Source organism: Oryzias latipes, chromosome 17, assembly GCF_053564925.1.
Source record: "Oryzias latipes strain Hd-rR chromosome 17, Olatipes_Hd-rR_3.1".
In the NCBI taxonomy this organism is placed as follows: Eukaryota; Metazoa; Chordata; class Actinopteri; order Beloniformes; family Adrianichthyidae; genus Oryzias; species Oryzias latipes.
This window is the reverse complement of record NC_136253.1, coordinates 31,031,799-31,048,052: the sequence shown is the minus strand read 5'-3', so window position 1 is coordinate 31,048,052 and position 16,254 is coordinate 31,031,799. Positions and strand designations below refer to the sequence as shown.

General features: G+C 40.2%; 1 protein-coding gene across 1 annotated transcript in view; it reads right to left on the bottom strand.

Moving 5' to 3' along the window:
- The window catches only part of phlpp1 (PH domain and leucine rich repeat protein phosphatase 1), a 55,592-nt gene that overhangs the window by 2,981 nt on the left and 36,357 nt on the right, over positions 1-16,254 (bottom strand). The window contains exons 4-15 of the mRNA XM_011486908.4: positions 14,461-14,609; positions 7,435-7,581; positions 6,160-6,387; positions 4,595-4,797; positions 4,350-4,410; positions 3,815-3,910; positions 3,205-3,360; positions 2,706-2,906; positions 2,440-2,602; positions 2,213-2,343; positions 1,998-2,111; positions 1,531-1,725 (exon numbers count right to left, since the gene is read on the bottom strand). Coding sequence (XP_011485210.1) covers positions 1,531-1,725; positions 1,998-2,111; positions 2,213-2,343; positions 2,440-2,602; positions 2,706-2,906; positions 3,205-3,360; positions 3,815-3,910; positions 4,350-4,410; positions 4,595-4,797; positions 6,160-6,387; positions 7,435-7,581; positions 14,461-14,609 — 1,844 coding nt within the window. The remainder of the gene's footprint in view (positions 1-1,530; positions 1,726-1,997; positions 2,112-2,212; positions 2,344-2,439; positions 2,603-2,705; positions 2,907-3,204; positions 3,361-3,814; positions 3,911-4,349; positions 4,411-4,594; positions 4,798-6,159; positions 6,388-7,434; positions 7,582-14,460; positions 14,610-16,254) is intronic.

Below are 16,254 nucleotides of genomic sequence, written 5' to 3'. Positions count from 1 at the left end.
ATGTGAAAGGCCACTTTTCTCCACGTCAGAATCAGCTGACTCATGTTGATCGTGTAAATGGTCAAAGATTACCGTTTGTTTTTAAGGTGTTGCAGGAGACAGCTTTGGTGTTAAAGGGATCACACTGATTTCTCCATTTGTGTTTATATTTGTAGCTACTTTAGTTTTAAAAAATTTGATTGAAAAATCCTAAAAAAGAAACACAGAAAGTCTTATAAAAAAAGAGGAAAACTTAAAAAGAGACGTTGAGGATTATTCAAATAAGAATATCTTATCCATGGTGTATATTTCACTCATAGAATCCATCCTCTCATTTCATATTTCGTCCTGTTTCAACTATCTTACCCTTGAACAAAAAACCTTCTCTCTAAAATAATCAATAAGGCCACCAAAATTACTCAAACACCACCGTCCCTTCTCAGTGACCTGTATAGGCGATAGGTGATGAGGAAAGCCACTTTCATCACTGAGGACACCACTCACCCTCTCTATTACTCCTTCTCTCTTCTGCCATCAGGCAGGAGATAGAGAACCCCATTTGCCAAAACATCTATGGTACAAAAAAATCGTAAAAAAAACATCCATCAACCCACCCACCCATCCATCGGAACGGCCCCCCAGTGTCATGAACCCTCCCTGACAGACTTACACTTGGAGGACATATTCAACCTATCAGTGACATTGAAACACTCATAAAATCCAAAGACCAGCTTCGTGTGTAGCCGTTTTTCTTTGATAAATAGTTTTTCCTTGTTCCAGTTATTCATTCAAAAAATGCCAGAAGCTTTGTTTTTACATTTGAAATACAAAAATGTGCTATTTACTCCTTCATGTTCTGTTCTTACATGAAACAGAATAAATAACTTCAATGCTGTATTTTCAAAGTCCAAAAAGTCAAAGTCAGCTTTATTGTCAAATATGCTGCACACACATGACATACAGCACAGATGAAATTACTTTCCTCTCGCCCCACAGAGCAAGTATTTTAACTTTTTGCTTTTATTTCCTCACATGTCATGCATTTGGCTCACCTACCAATGATTTACATTTTGGCCGTCTAAAGAAAAAAGTTTGGACACCCCTGTTTTAAAGTGTTCCCAGTAGTCTTTTAATTATGATTATGCAGTTTCTTCCTAAATCAAAAATACTTTTTTTCTAGGACGGTTTAGTTTCTGCAGAGAGGCAGTAGATCATTAGAAACTTGCCTCCGAGTTGTGGGCGGGACCATTGGTAAGAGCATTGAGGGAGCCTCTATGGGGGTTTGCGGCCCGCCCCGCACATTATCCATGTCATTGAAAACAAGTTATTTTTTAAACTGCTTTTTTCTTCTTAATATATGCGTTCCATCATGAGAAAAATGCCACAAGAACAATTTTAATGGGTGGGTCTTTAATAATCCTCATGGGATTTGATTAAAAAAAATCTGTTTTGACTGAAATTGTAGACATTTTTTCATAACACACCTTTAGATATAAATCATTCTAGTTGTCAGTAAATGTGTTATTAGGTCTGGGAAAAGCCATCACTTACCTTTGCATGACGAGAAAGGTGTTGGTCATGTAGTCCTCCTCACTTTTTGTCTTGTGCCGTTCTTCAGCTAACACGTCATTCATGGTGCACTGCAGGAGGTAGGGCACTTCCACGTTTCTGTCTCCATCGAAGACGCCGTACAGAGCTTCACGAGAGCCGCAGAAACTGTTGACCGAGAGAGCTGCGACACATAGTCTAAGAGAAATAAAAAAGAAGCTCTGTGTGAGGACCACCTATTGACTGTTAGCCCACACGCCAACAAAAAAAACAACAATAATTCATCTGGCCGTGCAGGACAGCAGAAGCTGTTGTGGAATTGCTCCCACCTTTTTCTGCTGCAGGAATATTTTAGTTTTATTTCATGTGCTGATCAAGTTCTTCTTTAATATGTTCTTCATAAGTGGTGTGATAATGAGTCCTCAACAGATTTGAGGCTGTGATGGAGGAGAGGGATGGTGTTTATTTACTTGTTCTTGACGCCTGAGGCCTCCGTGTAACCATGGCTCCACACAGCAGGCCCACCAGATGCCTCGTTCGATGAGAAGGTTGGAGGCAGATCGATGCGAAAGCAGCGAATATTACTGGAGGGAAAAAACACTTATGTTGAGTTCAGGTCATTTGCAAAGGCAAAAGAAAACTCCATTATGTAAATATGTATTACTGTGGAGGAACAGCGACATACTTAAGCTGCTCTAGAGTCTTGTGGTCCAAGTTGAGACGAGGGTTTCCCGTCAGGTCAAGCTCTTGAAGCTTCGGGGGCAGGTTTTCTGGGAGAGTGATCTCGCTCAGCTCATTGCAGCTGAGATCCACGCACTGACGCAAAAAAAAAGAATCCCCTAGGTCATAAAATGTTCATGTAGAGCGGCATGTGGTCAGGAGTGCACAGATGAGTCGCCAGCGTGGACTTACTTTCATCTCCATCAGCTGCATGACCTCAGGAAAGACCTCGATGGTGTTGGAGTGGGCGATCAGAGTGTGCATTCGCCTGCAGTTCATGATGGTGGTGGGGACGGTCTTCAGCATGTTTCCGCTCAGATCCACCTCCTCCAGCTCCTCCAATTTGGCCATTTTACTAAAAGATATGAACAGTATTGATCAATTAACAGGTTAGTCAAGAGAATTTAAGATGGATTTAGATTTGACAGCAACAACGGAGGAAGAACAGGGTTCTGTACCTCGCTGGAAAGGTCTGGAGATGGTTGTAGGCCATGTGCAAAACTCGAAGGTGTGTGTGGCCAGTGAGCATGGGCACACACTTGTCTGTCAGCCAGTTGTTGGTCAGGTACAGCTCCTGCAGGATGCTGTGGCTTTCCTCTGACAGGCTGGAGGGCGGCAGGAGTTCCAGCTTATTGGCTGAGGCATTTAGACACCGTAAGCTGGAAAAATAAAGCACAAAAGTACAAACTTAGCGCCCTACATTCTGTGAAATTCATTTAAACCAAACATCATTTGACATTACCGTTAACCATTCAAATATCTTCCCCTCCATAGATTGGCTGTTCTATATTTGCCTTTTATCCTCACCCTTCATTATCTTGCCCTTGGTAAAAGGACTGCCCATAATTTATTTTTATATCCCTGCAGTTTCCATCCAATTGATTTAGCTTTCAGCTTAGGATGCATATTACCCATTAAAAAAAAAGAAACTAAGATCCATACGATGATTAATGCTACCTGTCAGATTTAAGGAACAGGTTGCAGGGAAGCTCCACTAGTTGATTGTGCTGGACATCGAGAACCTCCAGCAGAGGGCGCTCCACTCTCTCAGGCAGCTTCTGCAGGCGGTTGTGTCCTGCACTCAGCTTCCTCAGACTGCTGCTGCAAAACAACCTGCAACACAAGAAAAACATAAAGATGGTTGGGTCAGAACCAGAAGATGAAAGATAAAACATGGACTCGCATAAACCTGGACGGACGGAAACAATGAGGTGATGAAGGGTGGTGGGTTTGCAGGTGAGGAGAGACGAAAGTGCCTCCAGTGGAGCCTGGAGCTTCGATTACTCATCCTTCCAGGCAAAAAAAAAATACACTTGCAGAAAATGAGGGAAAGGGAAGAGTGAATGAGAAGCCGAGGGAGCAGAAGTGCAATGCGGGACACACAAAAGAGGAAGAGGTGCACCTGAGCTGACCTTCTAAAATGCTATATTGAGGGGAAGAGGTTACAGTCTATCTAAGTGATTTATGAGGCTCTATCTGGGACAGATGACTAGCCTGACAAAGGGCACAGAGAATAATGCGGCATTGTTCTACATATACAGGCATATTATCTGAGAGGGAGAATCACCTCGCCGGGAGCTCGGTGACCAGGTTGTGGCTGACGTCCAGAACTTCCAGCCTCTTCGAGTCAACCAGCCAGTCTGGCAAAGACTCTAAATTATTCCTGGAGGAGGAAAAAGGGAACGAGAATTAGGATAATGACCGACCCTAAGTGAGTGAAATAAGGCACTTGAAAAAAACAACGCAGAAGTAATACAGCATTGTAGTTAAAAAGCACAAACATTGTGTTCTAGATCTGTGGTGCCTTTGAGACATTTCATAAAAAAATGTCCTATGTGAGACATTCGTCTAGGCTACATGTCAAAATTAATCTTTTCGACAAAAATACAAAACAAACATTTTTTTTCATAGAAAGCTCCATCTTCCTGTTAGCAGAGGAGGCATCAAACATAAAAGACTTTATCTATTCCCCCCCTGCTAAACACACAAAGAACACCTCCAGCATAATTATTGTTCTTTATGGCAGAGCAGATGAGCAGCAAACATGCTTCTCTATCGTTCTCCAAACATGTTCTGCTCAGACTCTGTTTTGCTTTCCTCACCTTGAGACGTCCATGTAACTAAGATTGGAGGGCACAGGACTGACATCCAGCTGCCGCAGCTCTGTAAAGGAGACATGCAGACACATTAACCTCCAGCAAGGACGCTTTCATACAATAAAACAGGTGGATGGAAATGAATGTTGATGTTTGGATGAAGACAATAAAGAAATATGGAAGAAATCAAAAAGCATGCGTGAGGGCACATCTGTTACGTGCTACAGGTTTCCTTTAAAACTTCGACGCACCGTTGTTGGATGCATATAGGCCTTTGAGCAAGCATCCCTTGACTCGCAGACTAATGATGCGGTTCCTCTCGCAGTGAAGCATCTCCAGCCTTGGAAAGACAGAGGCATCAAGGTCTGTGAGCCTGTTATCCCTCACATCCAGCTGGGTCACGTGTCTCAGCAGGTCCGGCTCATCCGGCACCATGACGGAGATTTTATTCAATCTGGCAAAAGAGGCAGACAGAAGCAAAAAGTTTTACATTTCTAGTAGATAAAGTAAAAATGTCTTGTTAGTCAGAAAACACACATTTCTTATTAAAGTTTTAGTGTCTGACTGATGGAGCAAAGATTACTCATAATAAATATTAATACAAAAAATAAAATTCTCAAATACATTGTGCTCTTTGAGAACTTAAAACTTTATTGCTCGGCCTTTTAAAAAAATAGCTTTGCTTGAGCTTTTTCAGTTGTATTATTCGGCTGCATCAGATATAACTACATTAGGTAAATAATTTCTATTTAGAATTTGATACTTTTTTTCAAATTAGTTTAAACTGCATCCAACTGATTCACTTTGCAGTTGTCTGAGTTTTTGAATCAGTTACGGTTGCAGTTTTTACAATTATCTTCAATTCTAATCTTCCACTTCTTCAGCTAATTTAGCATTACCAAAACAAAGTTCAGCAGCTGTTTACGCCTTTAAGTTTACTTTTGTGCATACATAAATACTTGATTCAAGCCTCAGCTGCCAACTTTAACAGGTGCATTTTGCATATGTGACACACCAGTGTTGTTTGGCAACTTCAGACTAGTTACTGATGCTGCTGCATATCATCTATTTCTCCAGTATCCCTCATGCATGTGAGGAAACCCTAAATTCCTAACTGTTTGTGTTTTTTTTGTTTAATAAAATTTTCCTGAAAGTTATGACTGGCAGAGCAAATTAGAAGTGTTTCATCAGAACTTTTTGGAGTCAGTTTTGTAGCTTGATGCCTCGAAGGAAAATCTAGGATTAGTCTCTGAGAGAAAAACTTTTTAACTAGTCCAGTGATACTCGATTTTAGTCCAAAAACTTACAAACAAATAAAGAAAATAAATAATCCTTAACACTAAAATGTTTTCCTACCATAGTTTTCTTTTAAAAGCAAAAGTTTAAAAGAAATAATTAATGTTTAGATGTTGTTTAAATGTGTTAGAACGCTGAAATAACTACAACTAATTTACAAACCCAGCTTTAAGTGACGACAGAGGCAGAGATGTTTTAACTAGAAAACATTGCAAGTCACTCCAGCTCAGTGCTTCCACAGTGATGATGAATGAGTTTCTGGTTTCGTGCGGTCTCACGGTCTGCACAAACCAACATTTTTCACTGCTTTTTTTCTGTAATTGGTGGATTAAAGCAACCAACCAGTATTTAGTGACCTAATATTTAGGAATAGATGAAAATAATTAAAAATAAGACCGTCAGCGAGCAAACAGGCATAACAATGACAGTCTTTATTTTCATTTTTTGTCTAAACATGATCCTTTTTGTAGCTTTTAGGATTCTTCTCTGAGGGAAAATACTTTTTGGTGCAGGCTTGTACCTCAGATCAATGTGTTTGACGTGAAGCAGCCTGAAGTTCTGCAGGGTGAGCGTTTCCAGGTAGTTCCCTGCCATGCACAGCTTCTCCATGGAGGACAACCTCTCCAGCACCTGCGGCACGTGGTTGAACTGGTTGAAGGACAGGCCTAAATATCCAAGTCTCTGCAAAGAACCAAGCTCAGAGGGCAGGTCGCTTAAGCAGTTTCCATCCAGCAGGAACGTCTGTAAACTGAGAGAGAGAAGGATTCCATGAACAATTGCTTTTTTTAAAATACAATCTAAAATCCAGAAAGGTTTATGCCCAGCAGATGGCAGTAGCAACACAAATGCCCTGTCGGCCACTTGAGGAATTTAAAGGCATACCAGATAAATCCTGCAGATTATCTTCTCCTCTTGTCCAGTTTCACATTTACAAACCTATATGTTTAGCTTTGGATGAAAGAAATACACTGCTTGATCTGACGGTTTTGTCTTCCTTAATCACAACTCATCTAATTATACAGTTGTATAAAAAGAAAGCATCAAACTGCATTGAACATGAGATCCAATTGATGAATTTAGACTCTCACAGATTTACTCAGTGTTTCCAAATATTCTGAGGATTATGCTGGACCTCAGCCACAAGCTAAATCATTTGTAGCCCTCTATGAAAAAGGAAAAGTGCTCGACTTCTTCTGGTTCACCACAAAGCTAAGAATCATGTTTTCACGAAACTCTCATTTGTTGTAATCATTAACAACTGCTATCTTGGTCAGTGATCTTACTCTGAAAGGAAGTTCTAACTTCCTGTTTTGATAAAGGATAATAGAAAAATAAATACAGAATTGGGTTACTTCTTGACACAGATATCATGTGTTGGCAAATAGGAAATGACAATCAATCGCACACTATGGTGAACCATCAAATAATGACTATATTTTAATAATGAACTGCACCCTAATTTTGACCCTTTTATTGGAGACAGAGGGGAAAATGATTTTTTTTTCCTCGGAACAAGCAAACTACTTTGTTATTTTGAAGTCATTCTTCCATCTGAATATGCAAACTGTTGCAGTAAAAAGACAATTTTTAGTTTGTAAAAAAAAAAAACCCACATCATTTCTTTAAGGAGGAATCAGTTTAAACACACAACCGCTCAGCACATATGACACATTTCATACAGTCATTTAAGTTTAGTAAGCTTCTGACGTTTTCTGGCAACACTATGTGCCTTTTAAAGGAATTCTAGTAAAAAAATAAAAATAAAAAAATAAAAAGTGTGTTAGGTTCCTCTTACTTAGTCATGGCACCCACAGAACTGGGGACAGAAAGCAGGTAGTTGCAGCTGAGGTTGACCTCTGTCAGGGTGGTGATGTCACAGATGGCCAGCGGGAACTGACCCAAGTGATTGTTGGACAAGTTGAGGCTCCGCAGGCAAGTGAACCTGGAGATGAAGAGAGAAAAGAGCAGAGAAATGGATCAGAGAAATGTTCCTTGTATTGTGTGAACGTTGCAACCATTGTAAACAATTCAATGGATTCCTGTTTTGCAGCAGAGTTATTTTGCATATAATTACTTAGTTTTGGGAAGAAAAACAGATTCCGCACACCCACAGACAACACTCCTCAAGTGAGGCGAAGCCTTCAGGTTTGATTGTTGAGTAAACAAACACAGCACGAGCATCTGTGTTGTTCGTTTAAACACCAGAGACTGGAGGAATTCAGCGCTCCCTCTATGGCATGTTTGTGACCTTCACTGGGGTTGGACCCTCAGGCAGCAGAGAGCCGAAGAAGCAACGAGAACTAAGAGGAAATGACACTGTCTTTATTTATCCATCTAACCATGCACACTGCAGACAGACACGTGGAGAAAACAGTGAGTCATATCAGTGTTGACAATGCTAAACTCGTGATGGTACACATTCAGGTGCTGCACACCTTCGCACATGTGGATTATGACAAAAAAATAAAGGCAACGGGGATGCAGACGATGGAGGTTGAGAAAATCCAGCTAGAGGCTGAAGATGTTTTTGGTAAAATGTCATTCCACCTTCAGAACAACCTCTGCAAAGTGCTGAGTAATGCTCACACCCCCTCCTCAGACTCTCCAGATATCTGTGCCATGCTCTGTCTTTATAGGGTCTTTCTGTTTGCGCCTCCCTCTCTAAAGCGGCGCTTATCATTTTAATTTGACCGGTGCAACAGCTGGAAATATTACATTTGGCTCACAGAAAACTCAAGATGTCGAGAAGTCTTTTCATAAATGTCAGCTCGAATGAGTGAACAAAAAAAGGCAGTGTGGCCCTTATTAGATCATGTTAAATATAATTACTGTGACATTTAAAGCAGCCAAAAGCGAAGCAGCTGTAATCTTTACGAAACAAAACTCTCCAAACAACAGGAGATGTTTTTAAACTGTCTGATCAGTCGGTGCGATCGGCTGCAGAAAGAGGAGTTCAAGAACAAGCCGCAGGCAGCAATCAAGGAGATTTCATTCATTTGTGGAGATGGAGGAATTTTACACAAGATCTGCCACGACTGTGGCAAACCATTATGGGCAGTTCCTCACTGCTAGTCAAATACTGTGGACTGCAACCTGTGAAGTTTCACAAGCATCTGAATTTATGCCAATGCAAACAGTGTTAAAAACTTTTAAACTGTTTAAGGATCCACTCCAATCATATTTTTGATCTATTTTTAAAAATGTTCCCAGCGGTCTTTTATGCTGTTTTTAGACAAACTAAAAAAAGATAAAAATCTGTCTTTTTTAAGGGCATAGTTTCTGCAGAGCGGCAGTAGTTCATTAGAATTCGTCTCTGATTTGTGGATTGTTGATGCAAAGCAACCCCGCCCCCTTTCCCCTCCCCATTGCCGAGAACTCGAAGCAGGGAGCTTGTGGCCCGTCCAGCGTATTTTCCTCGTCACAAATATGCTCTTTTTCAAACAGCCTTTGCTCGTCAACGATTTGAATAAAGAAATACTCGTTAATTCAACATTGAGCTAAATGTTCTTTATGTATGTCCTCCATCATCAGTAAAGTGCCACAAGAACATGTTAAAAACAGCAAAAACTTGATTTTCAGATCCACCAGAGTGGGTGTTTAACAGTTTATATGATGTCTTTATCAAAGGGACTTTAAAAAGAGATGCTTCAACTTGTGCAAGCAATAGCAAAGTTTCGGAAGTCAAATTTATGCCAAATGCAAGTCAGCCAAAACAAACATCATATAGATTTTTCTCCTGAATGTGTTAGAGAATAAAATAAGAAACTATTGTAGTGCCTTTGTTTGCTGTTCTAAAAGACTAAAATGTTTATGTTAACTCACTTCTCCGTTTGTAACTTCCTCCTTTGAAACCCCTATTTTCCAAAAGTGGCTTAACTACATGGTCATGACGTTTATTTATAGCAGCTGTTATCTTTTGTCTGAAGCTGCGATAAACCCTCAAAAGCTGCCAAGCAACAAACAACAGACACAGATCGACTGAAACAAAAAAAAGAGAATCCAGCCGCCGGAACTCCCTTAAAGTTCCTTCTATTTCTGTTCTGTGACTTTTGTGTCCTTCATAATCCATTAAAAATATCCACAACAACATAAAAAGGCCAAAGGTTTATTGCATGCACAGAATCACAGCCATCATCCTCAGTGGGTGAAATGCATGCTGGGAATGTAACCGCATGCCAGAAAAAAAGAGCACAAGTGACTCTGCATTTCTGATCGCTCAATCAGTTGTTTTTACCCAGATAGAAACACACAAGAGAAAATGTAAAGAATGCTACCTGTCCAAACGTTTAATAGCACGTTTAAACCAGTCCACAATAAACAGACAAAAAAACAAGGCACACTCATGAAGACGTGCTGCTCCTCTGCAGCTCTTCTGACAAAAATCTCTCATGGGACTGCAAGAAGCCAGAAAACTCTGCCTCGCGTTTCTGTCAAACCCTTTAACTTTCGGCTGAAGTATTCCGCTCTTCCTCATTACTGACCTCATTCTCTGTCATGTTGGGTCAAATACGGATGAACCTACTTATGCTTGGCAAAGCTAAATTAATGTTGTCTCTGTTTGACCAGCAGGGGAGCTGTGCATCCCTCACACATACATCCATCATAAAATAATGCAGAGGAATCTATCCTTTGAACATCTACAGTATCAGTACAGTGACCTGAAAAGTTCCTCAAATTAAATCAATTTTTGTTTAATTAAAAAACAATATGACACATTCAGACATGCATGTCTTTTGTAGCGCTTAAATATTTAGTTGGATTTAAAAAAATAAATTGCATGTTACATCAAAATTTTTATGAGCTGACCCTAAATCTGTAGCCTGAAGTCACAACTTCAGTTGCATGCATGCATGCATGCATGCATGTCAGCTCATATTCCTCTCTGACACACGCTGTTGTGCACACACATCTGACATGGGCGTCAGGTTCACACGGTTCACTCCACGGCAGAATTCTTCTACCAACAAATTTGAGCACGAGCTGTTGCAACAAAAGCCCACAGAGTATACATGACTGCACACACAATCACAACAACTGTATACATGCAGTATCATGCCCCCAGTCCCTAAACCTGGGACCGGGATGGGTGTGCAGCAGATGGTCGCCGCAGAGAGAACGAGTAAGGGAGGCCAGGCACATTAAAAGCTTCACCGCAGACACATCCACCCTTCCGAGTTCGGGGCTCGTTTTGCCCGGCCAACTACAGCTCTCCGGTAGACGGCTTGCTATCGCAGGCAAAGCTAACTCGGCCAAACCAGTCAGCCATGCCATGCTGTTCCCAGTGATGCCTCACTGTGATGGCGTATTGTCCCTTGGCTCCTAGTCAGTTCCTGTTCCTAAAAGGCTTCAGCATGTCTAAAACAGTCCACCTAGACCTCTAAGGAAAGTATTTCTGACCTACAAGAGGCATTGCATCCCAGCCTTTCATCAGCAAAAACAAGTTTTAAGGAAATTCAAGAAACTTTGAAACAAACAAAGCCAAACCTTCGGGTTGAACTGGTAACCTGGTTTATTTCCAGTCATTGTGTGAAAATAATCTAAACGGCATCACAGTTGCTGACAGCTGTCAAAGACAATCATTAGCTACACCACCAGACCAAACTCTATTTCCAAGAAGAACAACTACATTAAATGGTCAATGATGTATACTTATGTAGTGCTTTACTACCTATCTAGAAGGCCCAAAGCGCTTTACAGTCACATTAGACTATAATGGTAAAAAAATACAAATTCTACTTTAGAAAGCATGCAGACTGGTTGCTTTTCACTCTAAGGTGACGCATATGTGTATTGATGAGGAATAAAGGGGAAAACTGTGACTTTTTTACTTCAATTGAAATTTTAAAAACACATTTAAAACTGACAAAGTGAGATCAATTATTTCTTCATAATAACCAGCACTTGAAGCAACCTTGGTACTTTCTGCATGTCACTTAGACATTAGCCACAGCTCTGGCACAAAAACACCCAGGACAAGGTGGTACATGGAAGAATAGAAAGCAGGACAAAAAAAGATAATTTCATTTGTAAATATTTACGAGAACAGAGTGTTCCGAAAAGTACAGAGGAGGAATTTGCTCCTGTTTCGGGTTTTCACAAAATAATTGATTGTGTTATGATTAAAAACATTAGTCATCAGGAAAAAAAGCCCAAAACTGACAAGGTAAATTGGAAACATCACTACGTACTGAAGCAGGTTGTAACTCAATTCATGCAATTGATCCATTTTCACGCTTAAGTTTTTAAATAAAGACGTATGATCAAACACTAACTGAACACTATTCACTCACTCCTTGGTGCACTATATAGAGCATTGGCCATTTTGTAGGGATGTCTGAATCTACAATTCAAAAATCCAGTCTCCTGGAAATTACCCAGAAGGCTTTGTGAAATACCAGTGTGCATCACCAGCTGCACTTCCTACTACACGTGCGCAAAACTTTTTTGAAATTCTAGAAATGTCAAAAAAACAAAGTTTTACAATTGAACTGTTTCCATTAAATCATAATTATGCGAATAAACATGAACCAACTCCTGTGATAAGTCATTCAAAAACATGGCGACAAATGTGAACAATGCTTTGATTTACATCGGATGCATTCAAATGTCTGCCACGGCTGTGGCGCTCATCATTATCTATCAAAGGAGATGTCGGCGTCTTAAGGGCCGTACACACCGGGACGAATATCGCCGCACGTTATTCGTCAGCGTTTTTCAACACGTTTTTTGTGTTCACACCTAAGCGATTTTCGCTGACGATGAGCCGAGTGAACATGCAAATTCATTCCCTGACATTAGGTGGCACTTAATGTAAAACAGAAATACCCCTGTACACAAGGTGGCGCTGAGCAGCTTTACGCTCCTTAAACTCGTTTTTCACTCAGAAGAAGAGAGCAAGTATTTACGCGCTTGTCAGAATCATACAAAGAAAACATGAATATTTCAAGCACCAGTAGCTCCAGTTCCAGCGATGAAGAAATTATTGTTCTGTTGATTGATGAAAGATGCCGGAAAAGACGCCGATTTTGGGTAGATCCCATAGTTACGAGAAGAGAAGAACATGGGGAGTTTTATCGACTGGTACAAGAGCTGAAAATGTATCATGAGCGTTTTCTGGGATATTTTATAATGTCCGTCAGTGAGTTCAGCTTCTTCGTCTTATTTCTTCGCGGCAGTGTAGACGCTACTTGGCGTTTATCTTCTTCGCCGTTACGTATGTGTGCTCGGCAAGACAGTTTTGTGTTTGAGCGCCCCCAAGTTGTGTTTTACTGTAACTTCAGAAGCTCCAGACACGTGTGCAAAAGCACAATTCTCATTGGTCGTATAGTTTTTGACGCGGTGCGTCAAACCAAAAAACAAACCCGAGGCGTTTTTAAAAAAATGGCACTTTTACGCGTAGCGTTTTTGCCCTTTGTTTAGTCACAATGCATTAAACGTCGGCGAATACCGCACGCGAAATTCGTCCCGGTGTGAACAGGTCTTTAGTCAGCCCATGGAGCGGCAAACTCATTACACGTGGGAGTGGCTACGGATGAAGCCATTATGGGAAATATTGGTTGGTGATACTAGAGGCATAGTTTGAATCCAAAAATTCTGCATGACTTGTTAAAGTTTTCATGAGGTGTGTCCAGTGTCCCCGGTAGCTAGTTTCTACCAAGAAGTGCATTGTCATCACTACCTACAAATTGGCTACCGGCGGTCACATGACTGATTTAAGGCGGCTATATAAGGCGGCTGGGTAGCTTGGGTACTAAGGTAGAAGGCTATTGATATGGTAACTGCCCCCAGTTGGCCCAGATGGCCTCAACCATCACCAAGTATGAATGAGGAGTGAATGAGTAATGGACACAATTGAAGCAGAGTTGACAACACATCATTGGTTATTAGCCTCCGGAAAAGCGCAGATAAATAAAAAACATTATTATTAATTAATTTGAAAAAAGTCTTTCCATTGCAGTTTAGCAAAATTTGTCAATTTGGATATGCCTCAAAAACCACTTTCTTCAAGCCCAAATACTTTTTTTTTAGATAAATGTGAGCTTTTTCAAAATTGAAGTGTTTCCATAAGCGAAATTATATTCGACAATCCAATTTACGTAATTTCATAGTCAATGGAAACGCAGCTTCTGTTCATTAGATTGGCGAATATAAACCTACATTCGAAAAAGTATATGTACTGGTACATTTATTTTGTATAAATCCCCTTAGTTTTCATCAACGGAACATAGTGGATTCATAAATAGTCTTAGTAAAATGTTCGTAATCATGAGGGCTTTACTTTGGAAAATGGGTAATGCCATTTTTGGCATTTAATTAAAAAAACAGTGAGCTTGTGTCAGAATTGCATTAAAATTCAGGGCACTGGATAGTCTCGCACTATGAGTCTTTAAGAAATGAGGGAGTAGTGAGTGAATTTGGACACAGCTTACGACTGTTTTAGTGACTTATTTCCTTTAAAAAACCAAAATCTATAGACTGATATTATCAGCTCTGCCTCTACAGACAGGGAGGGTTTAAACTGACTGAAAGGGGCTTTGTCTTTTCTTTACTGTTTTTTATTTATTTTTTTGCTGTCCTAACATTACTAAAATGTAGCGTCCTCCTCGGTTACACTGCATACTGGCCATTGGTTAACTTCTGATCTGTACAGGAGTCTAATTGTTTTGTGCATTCACACATCCAAGCATTTTATTAGAGCAAGATGAAAGCGGCCTCTGTGTTTCCAGGCATTTTCACCGTTTACTGATAATTTTTCAGCAAACCGCACCTTTTCATGTTTAGCCTCGGGTGTGTTTGCGGTGGATTTATGATGACAGTTTACCTTTGTAGCTGCTGAAGGCACTGGTCTGCTGGCAGAAAGTTGTGTTTGAGGTTGAGATGAGTGAGATCGTGGCTATAGAAGAGGTTGGAAGGAAGATGCTCCAGGCTGCAGCAGGACAGGTCCACTGAGTTGATCCTCTGTGACACCATCTGAAACCAACAAGAGGAACTGGTAAAGAGACGCATGCACCGAGTTCAAGAAGATTACCCTCACCACAAAAGACTTTACTGGTTTTGCAGTTTGTGCTTTGAGTCAGAGCTGAGGGGGTCAAATGCCATTTACAGACAATCTTCTTAGGATTAGAGAGTAAGAAGAATTGGAGGAAAAATCCAAGTGGTTAATGATCTAGAATAGTAATTTAGTTAAAAGCAAAAGCACAAAGCAATTAGTGTTTCAAAAGGAACTAAACAGTAAGCAGACATGAAATGACGACATAAACATCTCCCTCCTGTAGGATACTCAGTGAACTGGAGTGCTTCACAGTGAGATCAGCTTGAGCTTCAGCAGCTATCGCTAAGGCATGTGCCGCCTCGAGCCAGCCTTCTATTCTGAGTGTCCCTCTGGGTGACGGTGACATGCATGTCCCTGTTAATATTTAGAAAAGAGGTTTTGTGGCTACGGCCTACTTGAGTTCAAACAGGAGGCTGCATGAGTGGACCTGCAGACATTTGGGTTACAGATTGGACAGTACAAATAAAAAAAACAAACTATTTCATCTTTGGAATTGTATCCTTATTTCTGGTTGCATGGTCTTGTGTTCATAACAGTTTGGACCATTTTAGTTCTTAGGTAAGTTCAGTAACATGAATAAACACGAAAATCTAATTTAGGGTAAATAGACTGATCCATCTCAATATAATAATTCCCCTTGTTTTTCTCCTCTTAATAAAATATTTATTGTGATAAAATAGGCATGTTTTTCTCAAGATGTAAGATGTATAGGAAATTTAGCTAGAAATTGCATTTCTGAGAATTTTCATTATTGAAATTGTTGTGAATCAGAAGCAGACGAAAAAATGCTGTTTGAAAAATCTTGCTGAAGCTACAATCGACAGGCCACTAGTTCCCTGCTCTGCTCCATTATGATGCATCCACTTGTAGACGAATAGATCCATGAACGTCTTTGTTTTCCTCATCTGAACTGGGATCTGGCTTTAAACTGTATACCTGGATAGCTACGATATTGCTCGACATTTTTATTGTACAACTAATGTTAGCTTGGGGGTGTGAAGTGGCAGCAAGCTAACGGAAGAGCATGTAAACTAATGGATGACAGGAAGTAGGTGCGAGCGTATTTTGCACCAACTCAGGTGAATTTCTAATGAACTACTGCAGCCACTCTACAGAAAGTATGCCCTAGAAATCGATAATTGCTTGAGATGGCATGACCATAACAAAAATAAAACTGGGAATGCTTTTATAATAGATGAAAAGATGATTGGAGTGTGGACTTTGGAAGATTTCAAACATCCTTGAGATTTTGTTTATTGTATTGCCACTTTTTCATCCGTTCCTAACTCTTATATGACCAACTTGAAATCAATAAAGCCATTACTTTCAGGTGCTATATTAGTTAAATGGTAACACATAATGGCATAGGAGTGATTGACAAAGTTTTATCTTTCTCTAGAAATTATTTTTCATTAGTTTTATTTGTGGAATCTTGCCATCACAAAAATTTGTATTGAATGATTTTCTCAATAGCTAACACATGGAGGGTTTCTGTTGGAGTTTTGCTGTTCTCCATAGGGTTACATTCATTACTTTCAAAAATGCACACTGTGCATAGACAAC